At 39.2% G+C, this 18,584-nt stretch overlaps 1 protein-coding gene across 1 annotated transcript; it reads right to left on the bottom strand.

The window, feature by feature from the left end:
- Positions 1–2,374: 2,374 nt before the first annotated feature.
- Positions 2,375–17,863, bottom strand: SUB1 (SUB1 regulator of transcription). The gene is made up of 5 exons (XM_066568958.1): positions 17,802–17,863; positions 15,800–15,872; positions 14,237–14,356; positions 8,341–8,449; positions 2,375–5,578 (listed from the first exon to the last, which is right to left on the bottom strand). The coding sequence occupies exons 2-5, from the start codon at positions 15,869–15,871 to the stop codon at positions 5,499–5,501; spliced, it is 381 nt and encodes a 126-aa protein (XP_066425055.1). The 5' UTR covers position 15,872; positions 17,802–17,863; the 3' UTR covers positions 2,375–5,498.
- Positions 17,864–18,584: the final 721 nt, after the last annotated feature.

Raw genomic sequence — 18,584 nt, 5'->3', positions numbered from 1 at the left:
CAAACACATTTACAGGAATTTTATAGGAATGATGGAAACACCTAGGTAACTTATTTATTGGGTTATGTAGAAACAGGCCTATGGCAAATTAATATTGTTAAATGGTTTCTTTGGATAGGAGGCCAATCTTTACATCATCATAGAAGATACTCATGTACTACAGGTCACTTTAGGAACTTTTCAGGCAACCCACACAGACAAGCTTTCTTTCCAGTGACCAAACTATTGCAATTACAATCACCCTCGCTCATGGCAAGGATATCCATCCATGTGACAGCTCTCATCACTTTTTCCCCAGGAACTATCTCACTGGTATTCTCCAAGCTGCTCATGATCACTTCATGGGGAAAAGCACTTGTCCAGTACTTTCACTGTAGACAATAATCCAAGTATGAAGAAAATTACTTCCTTTGGGAAGTATGCATGTTAGCATGAGTAGGTCAATTATTTTAAGGACACTTTATCACAGTGCTAAAATTTATAAACACACACATTCACCTTTATTTAGCCATAGCAGCTTTATCTGCCAATTACCACTAGGATACAATCTTGGAGATATTCCTTGTCTTGTGATAGCTTGAGTTTAGCCAGAGACATCTGTCTTCCAAGAGGCAGATGGATGACTCCAGTCAGAATATAAAGAATAGAGGAAATACAAAAGGAGCTGCAGATCTCAGTAAGGGATGGCAAATGTAAAGCAGGGGAAACAGCAAAGCCATTTCACATTGATACAGCTAGCAAAAACCTTAAAAGGTTACATAAAATCAATGCCATGCACACTGAAAAGTAGATTGCAATATACACTGCCTAGCTTTAATTTCAAGCAGCCAGTTGTTAGGGTAATGACAACCTCAGATCTGTTCTTAATATACCATCATTCACCTCTCTCTCAGATCCGGGGTGTGAGGGTATTTTGATGAATAGATAAACTGAGGTTTAAGATGAACTAAGATGAAATGAGCTTTGTTTTCAACAGTGTAAAAATCATCCTGACACATTAGGTTATTAGTGAAAACATAAAGCATTTAATTTCTTAAGGTGTGAAACAGCTTTTTTAGATAACATGAATAAACAGCGTTATGTAAAATCTTACAATTTCTTTACTTCAACAGTTTTCATCTCATTAATTCCTCCGCGAGTGCTGATAACTTAACAGCAGTCTACCAGGCATGCTGACCAAGCAGCCATGTTCTTCTTTTTTAGCCTTATCAAATACAGCTAGAGATTTCCTGGAACAGTCTGCTAATTGCACCAGCTTGCCATTCTACAGTAAGCTCCTTTAACCTTTAAGATTGAGAGCTCACCTCCTTCGAACAGGTAACTTTTAAAAACCTGAGTCCTCAACACAACCTCAATCCCTACCTCATTAGACATCTGATCAATGATGAGCATATGAAATCACTGAAAACAAAATGGAAGTACAAAAAAAAAAACCCAATCAGGCAGATTTTACAAAAAATTATTACATTTTTGTTAAATCTTAAGTGCAATAGTACCAAGGGCACAGACACCAGGCTCTTAGAGTACCCCCATGACTGGCAGCATGTCCTTCTGCTCACATGATGGCAGAATTAAGCTTCCCTGACAAACCATCATTAAGCCAATGACCATCTACTTGTGTTTCTCCAGAGATGTTTTAACACTTCTATGTAACTGCAAGCAGGGGACACGCAGCCTTGATTCACCAGAGGACAAGCAGTGCCTACTGGAATGCTCTTCCATGCAGTCACTGGAGCTACAGAGATGAGCCCCATCAGTAAGGGGAGGGCAGTGAGTGAACATTGGGGAGGACATGGTGACCCTCCTTTGAGTCCCTCACACCGTTTCTTCCCTTTGAGCCAGAGTTACTTCTGTTTCTCTGGCTAAACTATGCAAAATTACTTGAAGTCTGATAGGTTCAAGGCTATAGCCCACTAATTAATCCACCCCCTACAGATCAATTGCTTCAAGTGTGTGAAAAATAAATAATCTTCCTGAAGAAGCCTATGCAGACGTAACTGACCAATGATAATAAATGCATGAGATTTCTCTACCTCATCTGTGGCAACATTTACATTCAAAGAGAAACTCCACTGAAAAAAGATAATCAGCCAATCTTGTAACAGTAACAACTTACCAGGCACTTTCCTCCTAGCTGATGTTTGAAAATGTGTTTTCATCTGCTGCTTCTGTATTTACATGATAATTGTTTTTCATATCCTAGTGAGAAACTTCTATCCCTCTGGGCTACACAATCAGTTTCCTACCCGCAAACACAGACCAAATATAAGATAATGAAGTTTCCAAATTTCCAAATTACAACAGCTGCAAGAAACAAACAGCAAGTACCATAACATTATAATGCAGCTAAAATTCTATTAAAAATAACACTATGTCAACAGAAGTCTTTTTATTTCCAAGTGTTCAAATTGTTACTACACATATGCCACTTAACCATTTTTTATTTAACATTAAGGTAATTACAGTTGAAGGGCTCTATTTCCAGTGGCCTCTCTGCATTGGACACCACCAGAACAAAACATGAAACATTCCACACGGCTAACAATAAGACATTTGAGTTACCAGAATTACAATCATCAACTTTTTTTTTGCTAACAGATCACATACATACATAACCAGGGCCATCTTCTTTAGAAGAAATACCAGAATTAGTACCTCATTTGTTTATTTTCAATATGAACACCTATACATACGAGCAACATGGTACATGACAGTTTGATCATCACATATACAGTACTTTGGCAGTTCTGTGATGTGTTTTTTCCCCTAAGCTCCACAGTAGGCCTCATTTATAAAACATATTGCTAATATGCCCTGCATAAACACCAAGAATCAAATGTATCTTTCATCACCTAAATGGGAAGGGAGCAGTGCTTTTATCTTGCATTTGACAGCCTCGTCATACATGCACAATTTTCTTCCATGGACACTTCAACACACATCCTAGCTAACACTGTCTGCAAAAAATAACCTTTAGTCAAAAAAGATTTGAATTTTCTTCTCAAATTAAGCTACAGATGATTACATGACAAAATCATTAGCATTTATTTCAAAACAATACTGAATGTGTCACTCTTATTGAGGTTGCTTGCATATTACCATCTTACAAGCACATCAGTCGCCTGATCAAGTCATCCCATTTTGAGTTCATTTGTGAAACTGAGTTGTCTCTTTTGATACCTACTAATAACTCACAGTTTGTGGTTAACTAATACTAATTTCTTTGAATACCTCTACCATCAATTTCCACATGAAAACTAATCGCTATATTAAACCTTTTCACTCAATCTCCCCAGATGAATTATTTTAATTTCCCACCTTCCTGAACACAATTGACCTATTAGCACAGTAATCTAAGTGAGGACAATCTTCCCTCTAATATAACTATGCACTTTTAAGTAGCCACTTCAAAGTTCTGAGGTAAAATGCATGAAATCTGGTTGCAAAATCTCAGATCTAAAGGAACAAAATCACATTATATATATATTGCAATAAAAAACACCTAGAACCTGTCTATAGGGATCTGAAGCAATTTATTTCACTCATCTGTGAAATTTTAGCAGCTATTTCATATTTATTCTATTTGGTCCAAATAGCCCTATAAGTTGTTAAGAGTCACTCAAAAAAGAACGCTGTGCCCAAAACCACATCTGCTATCACAAACATCTCCTCACCCTTTTATTCACCCTCAACCAGTTCTTAAAAACATAAGATTTCTTGAGCTATACAAAAACAGATTTAAATTTTATTTGTAATAGATCAACAGTGGCTAATTAAAAAGCAGTTGAAGATATGTGACATATTTAAACTAAGCAACATGCACTTAATTTGATGAAGTCTCTCTTCCTCAGCCTTTAATATCTATTTGCATTGAATTATGAACTCTGCAGCACATAAACAGACAGTGTATGGCACTTACAATCATGTCTGCAATATAAACAAATATATCAAAATGTTCTGTAACTAAACGAACAGTAAATCTTGTTTATCTATACAAAATTTAGAGACTATGTTATCATCAAATGGGAAAATTACACATAAACTAATTAAGTTGGACATTCACCAGTTTTGAAATGTTCTTTTTCATAAAGTTGTTTTATCTTCTTGCTTTGCTTAATTATGTCAGAAAATGAACTCCAATTCTGCTTCCATTTCTTCACTGTAGTTATTTTGTGCCAGCAAACTTTGATCTTGCACCATTAACTTCCACCCTGGTGTGCCCCTTGCATCTTCAAGTTCTCCATCACATTCTCCCTTCTCCCTTCTGTTGTTTGTGACTCGGCATCACCCAGAAGCCCTTCCTCTAGGGCAGCATCTTGTGTAACAGAGCTTCCATGGGGCAGAGGCTTTTCTGTCCAGGGTAGCAAGGCTGACCAGCCAAGCTTGCTGGGTCATGGTGTGCCGTGTACCGGGTAATCCCCCTGCGCGCGCTAAGCGCCTTCCGCACAGAGATAAACCAGCCCTGCACACTGGAGCCACAGGGAGCACCCTGAGGTCTGGGCAGAGCGTCCATGAGGCAGAAACATGACAGACAGACATTTTGGCTGCAGCAGTTTTAACCCCGTTTGACTGTTTAACCTGTGTTACAGTCTAATTAAGCATCATTGTTTATGCAATACTTTCAAATGAACAAAAACCCTACAGACAGGTAAACCACTCCTTTTCCATAACTGATTATGCCTTCCAGAATGAATTTCATGCAAACCTTAAAGAGCATTAACTAATAACCACGTTTGGAGCCTTTAAATACTGTCTTACTCTGAGGTATATGTCTATTACTGTAGAAGCTAATGCTTCACATCTAAAGTCCAAAAAAAAAAGGCTACTTGTATATTCTAGATCAAGCAAGCTATAGAAAAATGGGAAGAGAGAGCATGTGTTTTGTGGTCAAGTGTTATTGTTTAGCATAATGCTTCATGCAAGTAATGCAAAAAAAAGCTATATATTCAAGACTGTTAACATCTGAATAAATAGAGTAAATTAGCAAACACAGTATTGAAAATTATCTACAAAAATGTGTTTTTCCAAGTATTCACTGTTTGTATCAAGTCTTAAAGCAGAAAGCTGCAGGGCAATACCAAAGAAAATGGAATAAAAGAAAAAGTGAACTTGACACATTTCAAGAAATCCCCTCATAAAACAAATGAATATTTACTGTAAACTAAACTGAAATTAAAACAATGGCTAAAGCTATTAGATGGCCTTATCAGCAAATACCTTGAATCAAAAGGCCATAAACAAGTATGCTTTACATATTACTTAATTTGTTTATTTTACACCACGGGGTGAAAGCAACACAATTCCTTTTAGTAAAGTATACACAAATAGCCTCACTCAGAATACACTTTTAATGCACATAAAAAAAGTATTCATCTTACAAATTGTTTTGCAATCCAAATATACAATAGCTTGGAAAACAATATTTTAGAAAATTAAAGCCAATGTAAAAAGACTGCTTAATACAACTAAATGATATAAGTTTTTGTATGGCTCTGTCTTTAGAGTTTTCTTACTGCATCATCAATATCAGAAATCTGTTCCTTCAGCTGGTTCCACTGTTCTGGATTTAAAGAAATACCTGAAAAGCATTAAAAATAAACACTTAAGACAAAAAGAAAATTGTGGTGCAGGATCTTGTGCAATTATTATAAAGGCTGTTTTCATACACTAAGCCTCTGTTATAATATTAATACTTGAGTTACTTCAGCACCCATCTTAGTTACAAAGTGAAACTACCCACTTCAAAAGCTTCAACTGCACTTCAGGTCATTTCTAAACCAGTTTACAAAGAAAATGTGTGTAACATAACTGTACAAGTACTAGGCTAAACACAAGAAGTGAAACACAACTCTGGCCTTGACAGAAGGCAGTACAAATGTCCTGGGTGATAAGTAGGAAATAATTTCTATTCCTGTTGGCTCCTAAAAGCTGTACCTATGCAGACAGGTCTGCTGCACACCTTTCTAGTACTGTAATTCTGGGGGGGGGGGAGGGATTTTCCCCTTTTTGTTTTGTAAAGTACTACAAATAGCAGGTGCTGTAAGGAGCCTTTTGGAGAGACTATCACTCCCTAGAACTCACAAACCAACACCAAAGTTACTTTTTACTTCAAGTTCTCTACAGCTTCTAGTGACATTCAACCAATAATCATTCAGTACTCCACAAACCATCACTTCAGTTCTAAATTTGATCTCATCTTCCCTCAAGCTTGAGTACAGGCACGTGTTTCATTTGTGCTTTGGTATACTCATTCTTACCCAAAAATTTCTACAACCACTCTGTGGAAAGTGCAGGCTCCCAGAGTTCCCAGTCATCTCATACTTTCTCCTGTCAAGCTCTTCCAACTAATTATTCCTACTGTCCTCTCCCAGTGATAGCTTTCCTTCATTGCTTTCTGCCTGAAGGTAGAGCAGGACCTAAAAACAGCTGAAACTTTGGATTCTATTTTCAGAGCACATAGCCTTTTCTTTTCCATCACTGTCTTATCAGAGCACCACCACAATTTAAAACAGCAAGTAGTGTACATGGGGCTTCTCTAAGCAGTCTTCCACCAGTCTTTGGAGGGCAGGTTTCATCTGAAAACAGGTCAGGTGTGCTAACCATTATTAGGGGATTAAATGTCATGAAGATGTCCCTCAATCACAGACCAAGTGAACCAAACAAAATTCAGACCTGCTATTTAAGACACTGACAGTAATTTAAACTGCTGGGTTTATTTTTGTTTTATTACAAAATTTTGACTGCTTATACTGGTTTCAGGATAGATACATAGATAAGCAGCTTATGAGTGCATCAAGGAAACATTAGACTCACATATTGTATAAGATTATTTTTATCATAACAAAATTCAGACCCTTGCTGCATTGATGAACACTTCTATCTACTTCCTCTCATTTTTGTCACTTAGCCCACCCTTTAAATCCTGTTGTTGTTTGCCATTCTAAGTGCACATACTATTGAATTCTACCTTGAAACACAGAACATGAAGTCCTTAGAAGTTAAGAGTAACCGTTTCCGTTAACTAGCAACAAATCCAAAAGCAGCAATTTTCCTGTAGAGCACCAGTATAGCTGTTAAACGCAAACCTATTCTCAGTGGTTATTTAAGCAATGTTGAAAATGCTTCTCAAACATTCTAAATGATTGCTTACTGAGTTGCTCCTGAACACACCAAAAGAATGTAACAAACCTTACAGTGATTGTACATTAGATTTCTTCAAACTTAGCAGCCTGCCAGTACACAAGGCTGGGGGAAGGACTTTTTGCAACAGCATGTAGTGACATGACAGGGAGGAATGGGGGTGGGTAGAATGGAAGTGGGTAGATTTAGAGCAGGTATTAGGAAGAAATTCTGTACTCTGAATGTGACAATGCACTGGCACAGGTTGCCCAGAAAATGTGGATGACCCATGCCTGGAAGTGCTCAAGGCCAGGCTGGATGAGGCTCTGAGGAACCTGGTCTAGTGGAAGGAGTTCCTGCCTACAGCAGGGAGTGGGGCTGAAGAGATGATCTCCAAGGTCCCTTCCAACTCAAATCATTCTGTGGTTCTATGAATCGCCAGGGCAGAACATTTCATACTTACCTCTTGCACTGATGCTATATGAAAATGGATAAAAAGTAGGCTTTTCAAAGAGAAGCAATATAACATTAAGCAGAGCACCACCACTGCCAACTATTCTACAATTCCCATCTTGAGATGTGGAAGTTCTGAAAATGGTACACAGTGAAGCCTTGCCATGAAAAGCAACTGTGCAAGTGACAACTAGAAGTACAATGGCTTGTGCTGTGCTACAGACTACAAACTTGGGACATTTGAGATATTTCTCCCTCTATTAAAATATTTTTTAACAATTTTTTTCATAATTAATCACATGAAATGTTTAGGTTGTTTTAATCTAAAATTTAGTAGAAACTGAAGGACATGGTTGGTTTAATAAATTAAAAATCTTATTAAATGATTAAATATTTTTAGCTAATTCTGAAAAAAGAAATCCAACCATAAGAGGAAATTCAGTTCATTAAGTTAATCACTGGGGGTGGGGGGGAGAAGAAATATGGCAATGGTATAAATATGTTTACAACTCCCCTACCAAATTTGCTTGTATTTGACATCTTGCTTTCCATAAATCATGGATCTCTTTAGGAAAACAGACTCACTTAAGATTTTATCCATAACCTACAGATAAAACTAATCCTTTGTAAAAATACAAATCATAAGAAAGTGAAAATAATACTCAATAAGAATAACGCAGCAACAAAGGAGAAAAATATTATATAGGAAGTTCTACTGCAAAGTGCAGACCACGTTTCAATACAAAGTAACATGAAGCAGAACAATACCTTTTCTGCCAGGCTTCATTTCACCTTCTTGATCCATCCAGTATTCTCTAATATCAATTAAGACTTTCCCTTTAAAATCCCGAACACTGACATACCTCATTTTGCCAATCTGTCAAAACATATAAGGGTCTATTAGGTATTTTACATATTAGAGCATTCACTTTCCCCAGCAGCATTAGACTCTGACATGTCACACTGCAGCTTATTTTAGAAACCACAGAAACAACTAGATTAAAAGCTTAATTCAGAGTAGTCAGTAGGCTAATAAGTAACGACTTAAAACTGGTTGAGCAGGCAATGCTCAATGCAAGTAGCTCTCCTAGAATAAAAATACATGTATTCTTTACATACTTGCTTCTAGCAAGTCGTGAATTTATTGTTTTCTGAAAAAATTCATTTCCTTTCTTTGCAAAAATTCTAAACAAAGAAGGAAAAAGGGAACGCTACTTTTAAATCTAAATTTTGGTCCATTCCACAAGTACAGAAAGCAAATTAAGATGTTCACATGTGATACCTTCCCTTTTTTTTTTAACACAGTAAATACAGATGGAAATGAAAATTAGCCACCAACTGTCCCACACTCACTCCCAAGTCCACATGGGCACCTGACTCCACCACCAGCTCTTCAAAACAACAATCAAATCTTTTAAGTTTACCAGTATGTAGCATAGTACAAAATTTTGGAACTTGGATTTTGGAATTCCATAATTTTCAAATCAGTGTCACAACTGAATTACATGAGTATCTTTTTTTTTGGGGGGGGGGGGGGGAGTGGGGAGAAATTGGGGAAGAATCATACTACCAACTATGCAATACACTCTGAATTTGGGCTTATTTGCTATCTTCCCAAACATGATCAAAATCTATCTATTCAGATAAATTCCAAGTACAATCTGAATCTGAGAACCAGAAAATATATAATTAAAACATAATCAAATAAAACTTCTTGCAATTCTAAGAAATCCTTTGAATTCTGCATGTATCTTCTGGATACATTTTATATAACAAAAGAACAAATTCTAAAGTACACAATTTTAAAATAAAGCACTCCTTCCTGGAAAAACCCTAACTTTCAATTTCAACTTCCTTTATCTCTCCATGTTGCATTTTGATACAATTTAAGGATGGGCCCTACACTTCTGGCCCAAAAACACTAGAATTAAGTTTGACCCGTAAGACTGAAGAACTCTCCAATCAACTACAATAATTCGCAGATGTTTGAGTCATATCCTCTCATTTCACAAAACAGATACAACCAGGAATACTTTATCTTTGCTTACATTAATTTTTCGTTTTCTGCAGATGCTACGTAACATCTAAAATTGATTTTAGAACAATTAAGATAATGTAAGTCTGAAGCACTTTTCCTAGTCCAAAGCATCCTTTAAAATTAATAAGACATTACTGTTCATAAGACAGTATTTTTAATGTATAAAGTTACAATACAGATTTAAAATTAAAAAAAAAACTATAATGTTATGGCAGCTTAGCTCTTGCAGAGCAAACCTGGTACCATTCCCAAGTCCATCTGCATTCCTGGCAAAGAATACCCTAAAATAGTCTACATGGACAACATTTCTTAGTTTTACCCTTTAATGCTCCAGTAACTTTTAAGGTCACCTCCAGGAACAGCTTCAACCAGTAGCACTCTGCAGCACCCTTTTTTTCCATGGCTATTGAAGAATATTAGTGCCTTGTCAGATTTGTCATAAGAAATAAAATCTAATTCAATATAGCAGACAGATTACAGCTGCAAGCACAGTAGAAGGGTTTAGAATATGATTTTCAAGGATAAGAAAGATTTTATGTCTTAATTCAACTACAGTAAGGTGAGGGGCAATAATGCAAAATTTACATTCACTCAGTCAATGAAGTCTATCTTAAATAAAAGCACTTCTCTATGTAAATGCTGAAATTAAGTTAGATTTCACATCACATCGAGGTTTCAGATTAATGTTCCCATTAAATTTCAGATATTGAGTTGAACTCTATGCAAAAGCTGCCACTACTAAAATTATTAAGCGGGCTTCTAAAGTACTGTTCAAACAAACACCTACATTTAAACAAAATTTAGACTTAATTTGTTAAGTAAGTAAATTGATGTTCCTTGATACTTAGCTACCTGTAATTCTGATACAGGTTAATTTCTGAATATTTCTTTCATGCACCTGCTGAAAATGTCAAGAATAATTCCAGAGATTGAAGGTATTTTTCTGTCTCTATAACTAGAGCAGCAGCATTTTAAGAGTTGCTGTATTCAGAAGAATTAGTTTTCTTCACAGTGGCTGATACGTGGCTGTGTTTTGGCTTTGTGCTGAGCACAGTGATGGTAACACAGAGATGTTTTAGTTACTGCTGAGCAGAGCTTACATAGAGCCAAAGCCTCTTCTGCTTCTCCCCTGCCACGCTGGTGGGGAAGCTGGGGGTGCTTGGCAGAGTGGGAGGAGACACAGGCGGGAAAGGTGACCCCAACTGACCAAAGGCATATTCCAGACCTTGTCACATCTCCTTCAGGATATAAAGGGGAGGGAAAAAGAGGGAAGGAGGCATGCTGAGCATGATGACATTTGTCTTCCCAAGTGACATCAAGATGTGGTGGGCACTGCTCTCCTGGAGATGGCTGAACTCCTGCCTGCCCATGGGAAATGATGAATTAACTCCTTGTTTTGTTTTGCTTGCATGTGTGGCTTCTGATTTCCCTATCAAACTCTCTTTATCTCAACCCTTGAGTTTTCCAGCTTTTACCCTGCCAATTCTCTCTGATGGGGGTGTGAGCAAGTGGCTACCTGGGGCTTGGCTGCTGGCTGCAGTTAAACCAAGACAGTTATCATGATTTATAGCTGAGTACTTAGTGCAGTTCAAACTTCACAGAGAAGTTCATATACTTTTTATTAAATAGTACAGATCCTTAGATTATATTACTCTATTGACTTAAATAAATCAGTAAACAGTAAAACCATTATTTCCCGGTTTCTGTTTCTTAGAATAAAAAGCACTGAAATGTATTTCTGTTCCTTTCAGAGATATGCAATTGACTTCCTCTGTGAGTTTCAGCAAGCACCTTCTTCATCCTTTTTCATATTTCCAGTTTCTCTGGATTAAGCTGTACACCCACAGAGCAAGCATAAACAGCAAAAAATCCTCTCCCCTAGCCAATAACCATATGTAAGGAGCACAGGAGTCCTGTGAACAGTGACATCTGCAGCAAAGCAAATTGTGAAATGCATCGGTGACCACCTAAGTTTCGTAATTATTGTGCTAAACCAGTAACAGTTTCAGAGCATCATAAATTTCTTCTTTTTACCTTCTTTCAGGAGTCTGTGATAAGGACATTGGGAGATTATACTGAAAAAATTGAAGAACTTACACCTCAAAAGTAAAAGCCCAAATATAGTGAAAACTCAAAAAAAACCAAAAAAATAGGGGTTGGGAAGTGGACAGACAACACAGAGACAACTTCTGAAATAACAATTTCAGTTAAATGCATGATCATGCCTCTGGTTCTGCTCTGGGTAGCCATTAATGAATCCTGACAAACCTTATCCAAATCAGGCATAGGTAGATGATAGGATTAGTCAAACTAACCAAAGCACAGGGTGCAGAGCTCAGGTTGGCTTGAAGCCACAGACAGGAATCTAATGCAGCAAGGCTAAACCCTTCCACGTTAACACAAATAATGCCTATCCTTAGGGCCTCAAGTAATACATCACACATGGGAGTAACATAAATTTCTGCATCCTAACAGCACACAAATCCTTCATCAAGTTGCAGAGTATACCACGTTCCCTATAAAACCTAATAAGGCCAAGACATGCAAATACATAGAATACACCTTGTCTCTAACACTGAACAAATTGTCTTCTCCTTACACTAAAACCTTCTTTGTAAGTAGCTGAAAAAAAATTACACCAACAATTTCAAACAAAAAAATAAAATGTACATATTTATGAAAACTATGAATCTTCTGACTACACAAGTCACAATGAGCTCTACATTAAGGGAATCTGTATGCTTCAAGAACATAGCCTGAGGGTGTAGAACAAGAAGACTCTTGGTTTCACATCATTTGCAGCCACTCCCACACACCACAGAACTTGTGACTATCCTATGAATGCTTTACAGCCCAATTTCCATCAGCTAAAGCCACTCTTGTAAAGCTATACTGCAAAGTCACTTTCACATCAGAGATCATTTTACTGCCTTGAGAAAGAAGCTCTCCAGAAAGGTTTCTAGTATCATTAAGATGCCTAGAACAAACAAAACTAGATCTAAAAAATTAACGAGCACGCCCTCCTGGGTAGGGGGGGAAGAAGGGGGAGTAGCCTCAGACCCACTGTGGTTTTATTTCTATAGTTTAACAAGTTTATGTAGACTACAAAAACTGGCAATGCTTCACCAAAACACAATGAGTAATCTAAAAAATATTTTATTGTTAATTACTTCAAAGGCAGGCACAGACTGGGTAACGCTGGTATTTTAGGTCAAGGTGATATTTAAAGATCTGTATTCTACTCGACACCAGAAGAACCTTGTTCTTATCAGAGTAATGTGAATCCTCTACTGTCTGTTTTTAGTAACTTTTTATTATCTTAGGTCGAAGAGGTTTCAAGAACCAGAGCATGCATACTTTTGCTTTTATTTGAAAGGATCTGGGTGCATTTTTGCATCAGGGGCACTAAAAGATTTGAAGTTTTCTCCAAGGCTGGAATTTCTGAACTTACTACAACGATAGCAACTAGAATTTCTAAACTTAATACAAACATAGCTTTAAGTTTATACACAGTTCTTTAGAGTTCCACCTGCAGTTCACTTCCTAAGTTGTAGAATTCACTATTTCATTTTTCCTATGGAGTTCAAAGTATGCCCAAGCAGAACTAAAATATTATACACTTCCTTCAATACAGAAGTCCAGACACAGCCTTCAAGTGAATTTCTCCCTTCTAAACATAACTGAAAAAGTAAGAACCTGGACATTAAAAATAACGTCTCTGTATGGCAGTATCAGTTAAGCAGGTCTTTTCTCTAGAAGAGACTTTTCTTCCCCTGTACTGCTTCACACTGCTATAGCCCAGAACCATTTCATTTACATTACTCTGCACTTGGGTCATCTCACTAGGCACTTTTCCATACCCTTTCACAAACTTGAGACTCAAAGCCTCAAGAATTTAAAGTTCCTTTCCAGCCAGCTAGTCAGAGACCTTTAATAGATCTTGATCCACATCCCCAAAACAGCTAATTCTGAGCTGTGTATCAACCCTCAGCACACACTGCTACTGCCTTGGCTAGCCCTGGGAACTGCAATACCTTGAATTCACAAATGCCACTTTCTACTGAAAAACAGACATCCATCCAATCTTAAAAACAAGGCAATACCACAAGTTACTATCTTTATGGATGTTCAGTGATAAGATTCTACATCATAACATAAAGGAACAAACAAATCTTATTTCAAGATGCTGTAATAACACAGGAGGCCAAGCTGCCCTTGACCTAGTTAAATAGGAATGAAGAGTCCACATTTTGGTTTCCAAGAACATATTGTTCAAGAGCCCTAATTAAAAAAACATTTCCATGTAGAGAAAAACCTGATCTAATATTTCAAGTATACTGATAGCAAGTGCTGTATTTACTGACAAAATGACTACCCACAGATACCAGGAGCAAAGTCATGAGAATTAGATCAATTGATACAACACAGATTCTTTTACTCTTGTTGAAACCCGACCAGACTTTTCTGAGCATCTCATCTGAACACCAGCCTCATAATCCCCTTCGGCCAAGGATTCCAGGAGGCCAAGCACTACCCTGTCAGAAAGTTCAGATCACCTCGTAAAATTTATATAGCATATGATGTAACATGTTACCTTAACCAGGCTCTATGAGTCATCAATTTTACCTGAAACATATTCTCATCTCTATTACTGCTTTGCTTAGAAGAAGCTGCACCTTTTGAACTTTCACCAGTCTTTTGTTTCTTTACAGTCTTCTCTGGAGTTACTTGCTTTTTCCGCTTTGCCTTGGAGCAAAACAACAACAAAAACAAAAAACAAAAAAAAAAAAAAAAAAAACATGAGGCACAATCACTCTTTATGCTACAGATAAGTTTACACTGTATATCACAGCCTACTGCCAAGCAATGCACTTCATCACCTTCTTGCTGTGAAGGCAGGAATTCAATACTGTACATATAGGCTGGAATTTAAAAACTTCAAAATGAGCCTGATTCTGTTCTCAGTTAAGTAATGCTTTGGCTTTGAAGAGAATTTAATCACATCAAAATACATTTCAAAAATCCTTCTCTTTTTGCACAGTAACGCTGTCAGTTCGGTAGTTTTAATAAAAAAATTAAGTCTGATGAAAATGGCACCCTCTTTTCCCCTAAATGGAACAAAAAGTACAGAACAGCTTAACTTGCAAACACATAGATAATAAATAATCTAGAAAAAATATTTATTAAGATAATTAGTAAGAAAATAAAAAATCTGGGAACCACCTCTACCAGAGACCATTTTTTTAACTAAGCATCTAATTGTTGCCCACAGCATGATAAATTATGCAACTTTTTAAAAGCATTCAGACCATATCGCCTGTAAAACAGATTACACAGAGAAGTTACATAGTTACTATTTCTACTCATGTAAAAATAGGAGACCAGATCTCTCGATGTACTGTACTACACTAAAAGACCTGGTGTCTGTGTTACCACCTATCATTTCTTAAAAAAGATAAATTAACTATTTTTTCCTAAATCACTTTGATTACTACAATCATTTTGCTTTTGTTCAAAATGACTGGTACATCTACACAAATTTCTAACTTAAATAACTATTTAAATTAAACAGAAACATTTGATTTATACATTTACAACAATCACCTTAAAATTTATCAACTCAAAGACACTCAGGTTGGCTCAGCTTCTGAGTGAGAAACCAGCAGATGGTGTAATAGCAAATAAAAGAAAATGAAGCAGAGAAAAAAAACCCATGCAAACAAGTAAGCAAGTGACACAAGGAGCACAGAGCAAGTGCATATTTTTGTTATGGAGAAGTAATCCACATATTAAAATGGCAGAGGGTGGCTGTAGCCATGTTCTCAAGTTCAAATTCTTTCCACCAAAGCAGTTGATACAGAAGCGTTCAGAAGCTTGCCACAAAGCAGCAAAGAATCACAGGGAATTTGCAATTATCATATGGAATGGCATGAAGAAAACAAAGTGCAACTAAAGAAAAAAACTTTTCTTCAGGGAAAAATTATGCAATCCACCCATACTTGGAAGGTGGATTGTTTGGTTTATGTTGTTGCAGTTGTTGAGATGAGTGGGTGGGAAAGAAAGTTTCTTAAGGTGTCTGATAAATGATATGGAATGACATGCATGTTGTGGCATAATGCTCACCTAATTCCTTAACCCCAGCCTGAAACAAAAGAGTTAATACAGTAATGAATTGTATGTATTGTTCACCTTTTTGTCAACTTCACTATCTGAATCACTGGCAGATGAGCTTGAAGATACAAGTTCCTTTGATTTAGGCATTCTGGGAAAAGAAAAATAATATGAAAACACTATATAAGGAATGACATTCCATTTTGGCTGGAAAGCAATCTTCAAACCTGTTTGTACTAGCTCATCTTCTTCAAGCCCTCCAAAGATTTTCCTGCCCTTTCATTTAAGCTTTAATATGCACTGCAGATGCAATATCAAGCAGTCTTCCCTCTTATATCTTTTCCTCTTTTTGCTGCAACTGCATTAAAACACATTTAGAGCACATTAAATACAGTGTTTTGGCTTCTGAACTGTCTACAGCAGAATGAGTTTTCACGATTTTCATATATCCCTGCACATGGCAAAACCCACAATGTAAAACACAATACAACAGTGCCCTCCAGCTGAATCCTTTCTATTACATTATTAACACTCTAGCAGTATTTATATTCTGGCACAGGCATTTCACCCAGTTGGATTTGCAAGCAACATGCTGCACAATTGTCTCACACGTGACGCTTGAGCTCCCACCTATAATCTAACAGTCTTAAATACACCTCAGCCGCAGAGAGCTACAGCACTGCAATTAATATTTTCACTGCAACTTCAACATCAGTCACTGGAGACTATTAATTCGCCAGGCAAGCAGACATTCAGCATTCCTTGAATGCGTGCTGCCAGGTGTCCTCGCACGTCACCCTAGTATGCAAACATGTGGTTAGGTATAGCGGTTACACATCGTCCGTGCTGCCAGAAACTCTTTGTAACAAATATACCGCTCATTCGGTCTTTTAGAGTAAAATTAAGCATCCCTGAAACTGTACAACACAAACATCAGCTAGGAAAGGCCAAGATAGCATTACAGAGTATCTCAGGAAAGGAAAAAGGAGTAACAGCGGTCTTAAACGGGCAGTGAAAAAAAACCCCAATTATGCAAATGAAAAAAAAAACCAACAAAACCAACAAAACAAAACAACCAAACCAGAGTCCAAATAATGCTAATGGATCAACGTAGTTCCAAAGTAGGGCAAGACCTGTGGTAATAGCTTGTAGCACAAGGACGGAAGCTGCAGCACTGCACAGGATACAGGGTGTGAGGAAGCACACACAAGCCACGCTCTAGGATGGAGGCAGAGGACCGCTGGAATGGGACAATGTGAAAATAAGCAAATGGATGACACTGAGTCGGCGAGCCAAACGATGTTTCGGGGGGTGACCCTGGGGTCCGCATGGGACGGAGAAAGGGACAATATGGAGGAAGGTGTGGGCCGAAACTGGGGGAAAAGGGGATATGGGGTGTTGGGTGGCCCCCCGGGAGAGGCCGAGCGTGAGGAGACACCGCAGCGCCGGCGAGGGGGACGGGACGAGCCAAGCCAAACGAGACCAGGGAAAGGTAAGGAAAGGAAGACGAGTCGGGAACTCCAGGTAGGCGGATCCCAGCCGCCATTTTCCTCCCCTATTCCTCTTTTCCACGGCTCGTGTCGCCCCCCGAAGATAAGAGTCGAGACCCGAACAAGGATGGGGGGCAAGGGGATGGGCAGGCGAGAAAGTCCAATTCTTCCCTGGGCAGGGCGGCAGCGAAGGGACTGCGGGTTACCCGCGGCTGAGCGGACGAAAAGGACAGCACGGAAACTAGCGGGCATAGGGTCGCCGGCGGGCCGGGTTTACCCCCGGCCCCCGGCGCGGGGGGGAGCGCGGCCAGGCGCCATCTTATCCCTCTATCAGACTCTGTACCCCCCAACATGGCAGCTCCCCCTCGGCAGCAGCGGCTCGCTCCTCCCGCTCCACAGCGGGGTATCCCTCCTGCTGGGCACCGCGGGCACTCGAGGAACAAGAAGAAGCCTCCCCTCGCCGCCACCCGTCCGCGGCTGCCCCGATCGGGCCGGGAGGTGCCGCGGCGGTGGCAGTGGGGGTCGTGGGAAGGGGCGCCCGGGAGAAAATGGCGGCGTGGCGGGGGCGCGCGAGGGGATCCAACACTCACGTCCTGCTCCGCGCGTGGCTCCTCCGCAGCGCGACACAAGCGGAACTGACGCGGCTCGGAACGACCGCCCTGGGCTACTCACGTGGGGCGGCGGAGGGAGGCTTTAAAGGGGACGCGCCCTTTGTCCCCGTCGTCACTCGTTCCCGCCTCCCTTGAGGGGCGGGAAAAAGTCGTAGTGCTGGAAAGGAGATTTTTACGGGATCACAGGAAGTCCCGAGTTGGCAGAGACTCACAGAGGACGACGACTCGAGCTCGTGGCCATGCACAGAACACTCCAAGAGTCATACCCTGTGCCTGAGAGCGTTGTCCGAGCACTTCTTGATGCTGTGACCACCTCTCTGGGGAGACTGTTTTAGTGCTTACCATCTTCTGAGTGAAAAACTTTCTGGTACCCATCCTAAACTTCCCCTGACTCGCCATGGAATCCTGTCGCTTGGCCGTGAGGGTGAAAAGATCGGTACCTGCCCCTCCGCTTCCCCTCGTGAGGGAGCTGGAGACTGCCATGGACATTAGGAAGAATTTCTTCACAGAAACGATTAGACATTGGAATGGGCTGCCCAGAGGGGTGGTGGAGTCATTGTCCCTGGAGATGTTTAAGGAAAGACTGGAAATGGCACTTGGTGCCATGGTCTGGTTGACGTGGTGGTATTGAGTCGCAAGTTGGACTCAGTTGTCTCCAAGGTCTTTTCCAAATTGATTCTGTCGTTCTCTGAAGTATCCTCTCAGTCTTCTCAAGGTAGAAAAAAACCCTACAATAATTCATAAATAGCAGGGTTTTTTTCA

This window comes from Molothrus aeneus, chromosome Z (genome assembly GCF_037042795.1).
Source record: "Molothrus aeneus isolate 106 chromosome Z, BPBGC_Maene_1.0, whole genome shotgun sequence".
Classification (NCBI taxonomy): Eukaryota; Metazoa; Chordata; class Aves; order Passeriformes; family Icteridae; genus Molothrus; species Molothrus aeneus.
The sequence above is the reverse complement of the archived record's forward strand: the minus strand, read 5'-3'. Positions and strand labels throughout refer to the sequence as shown.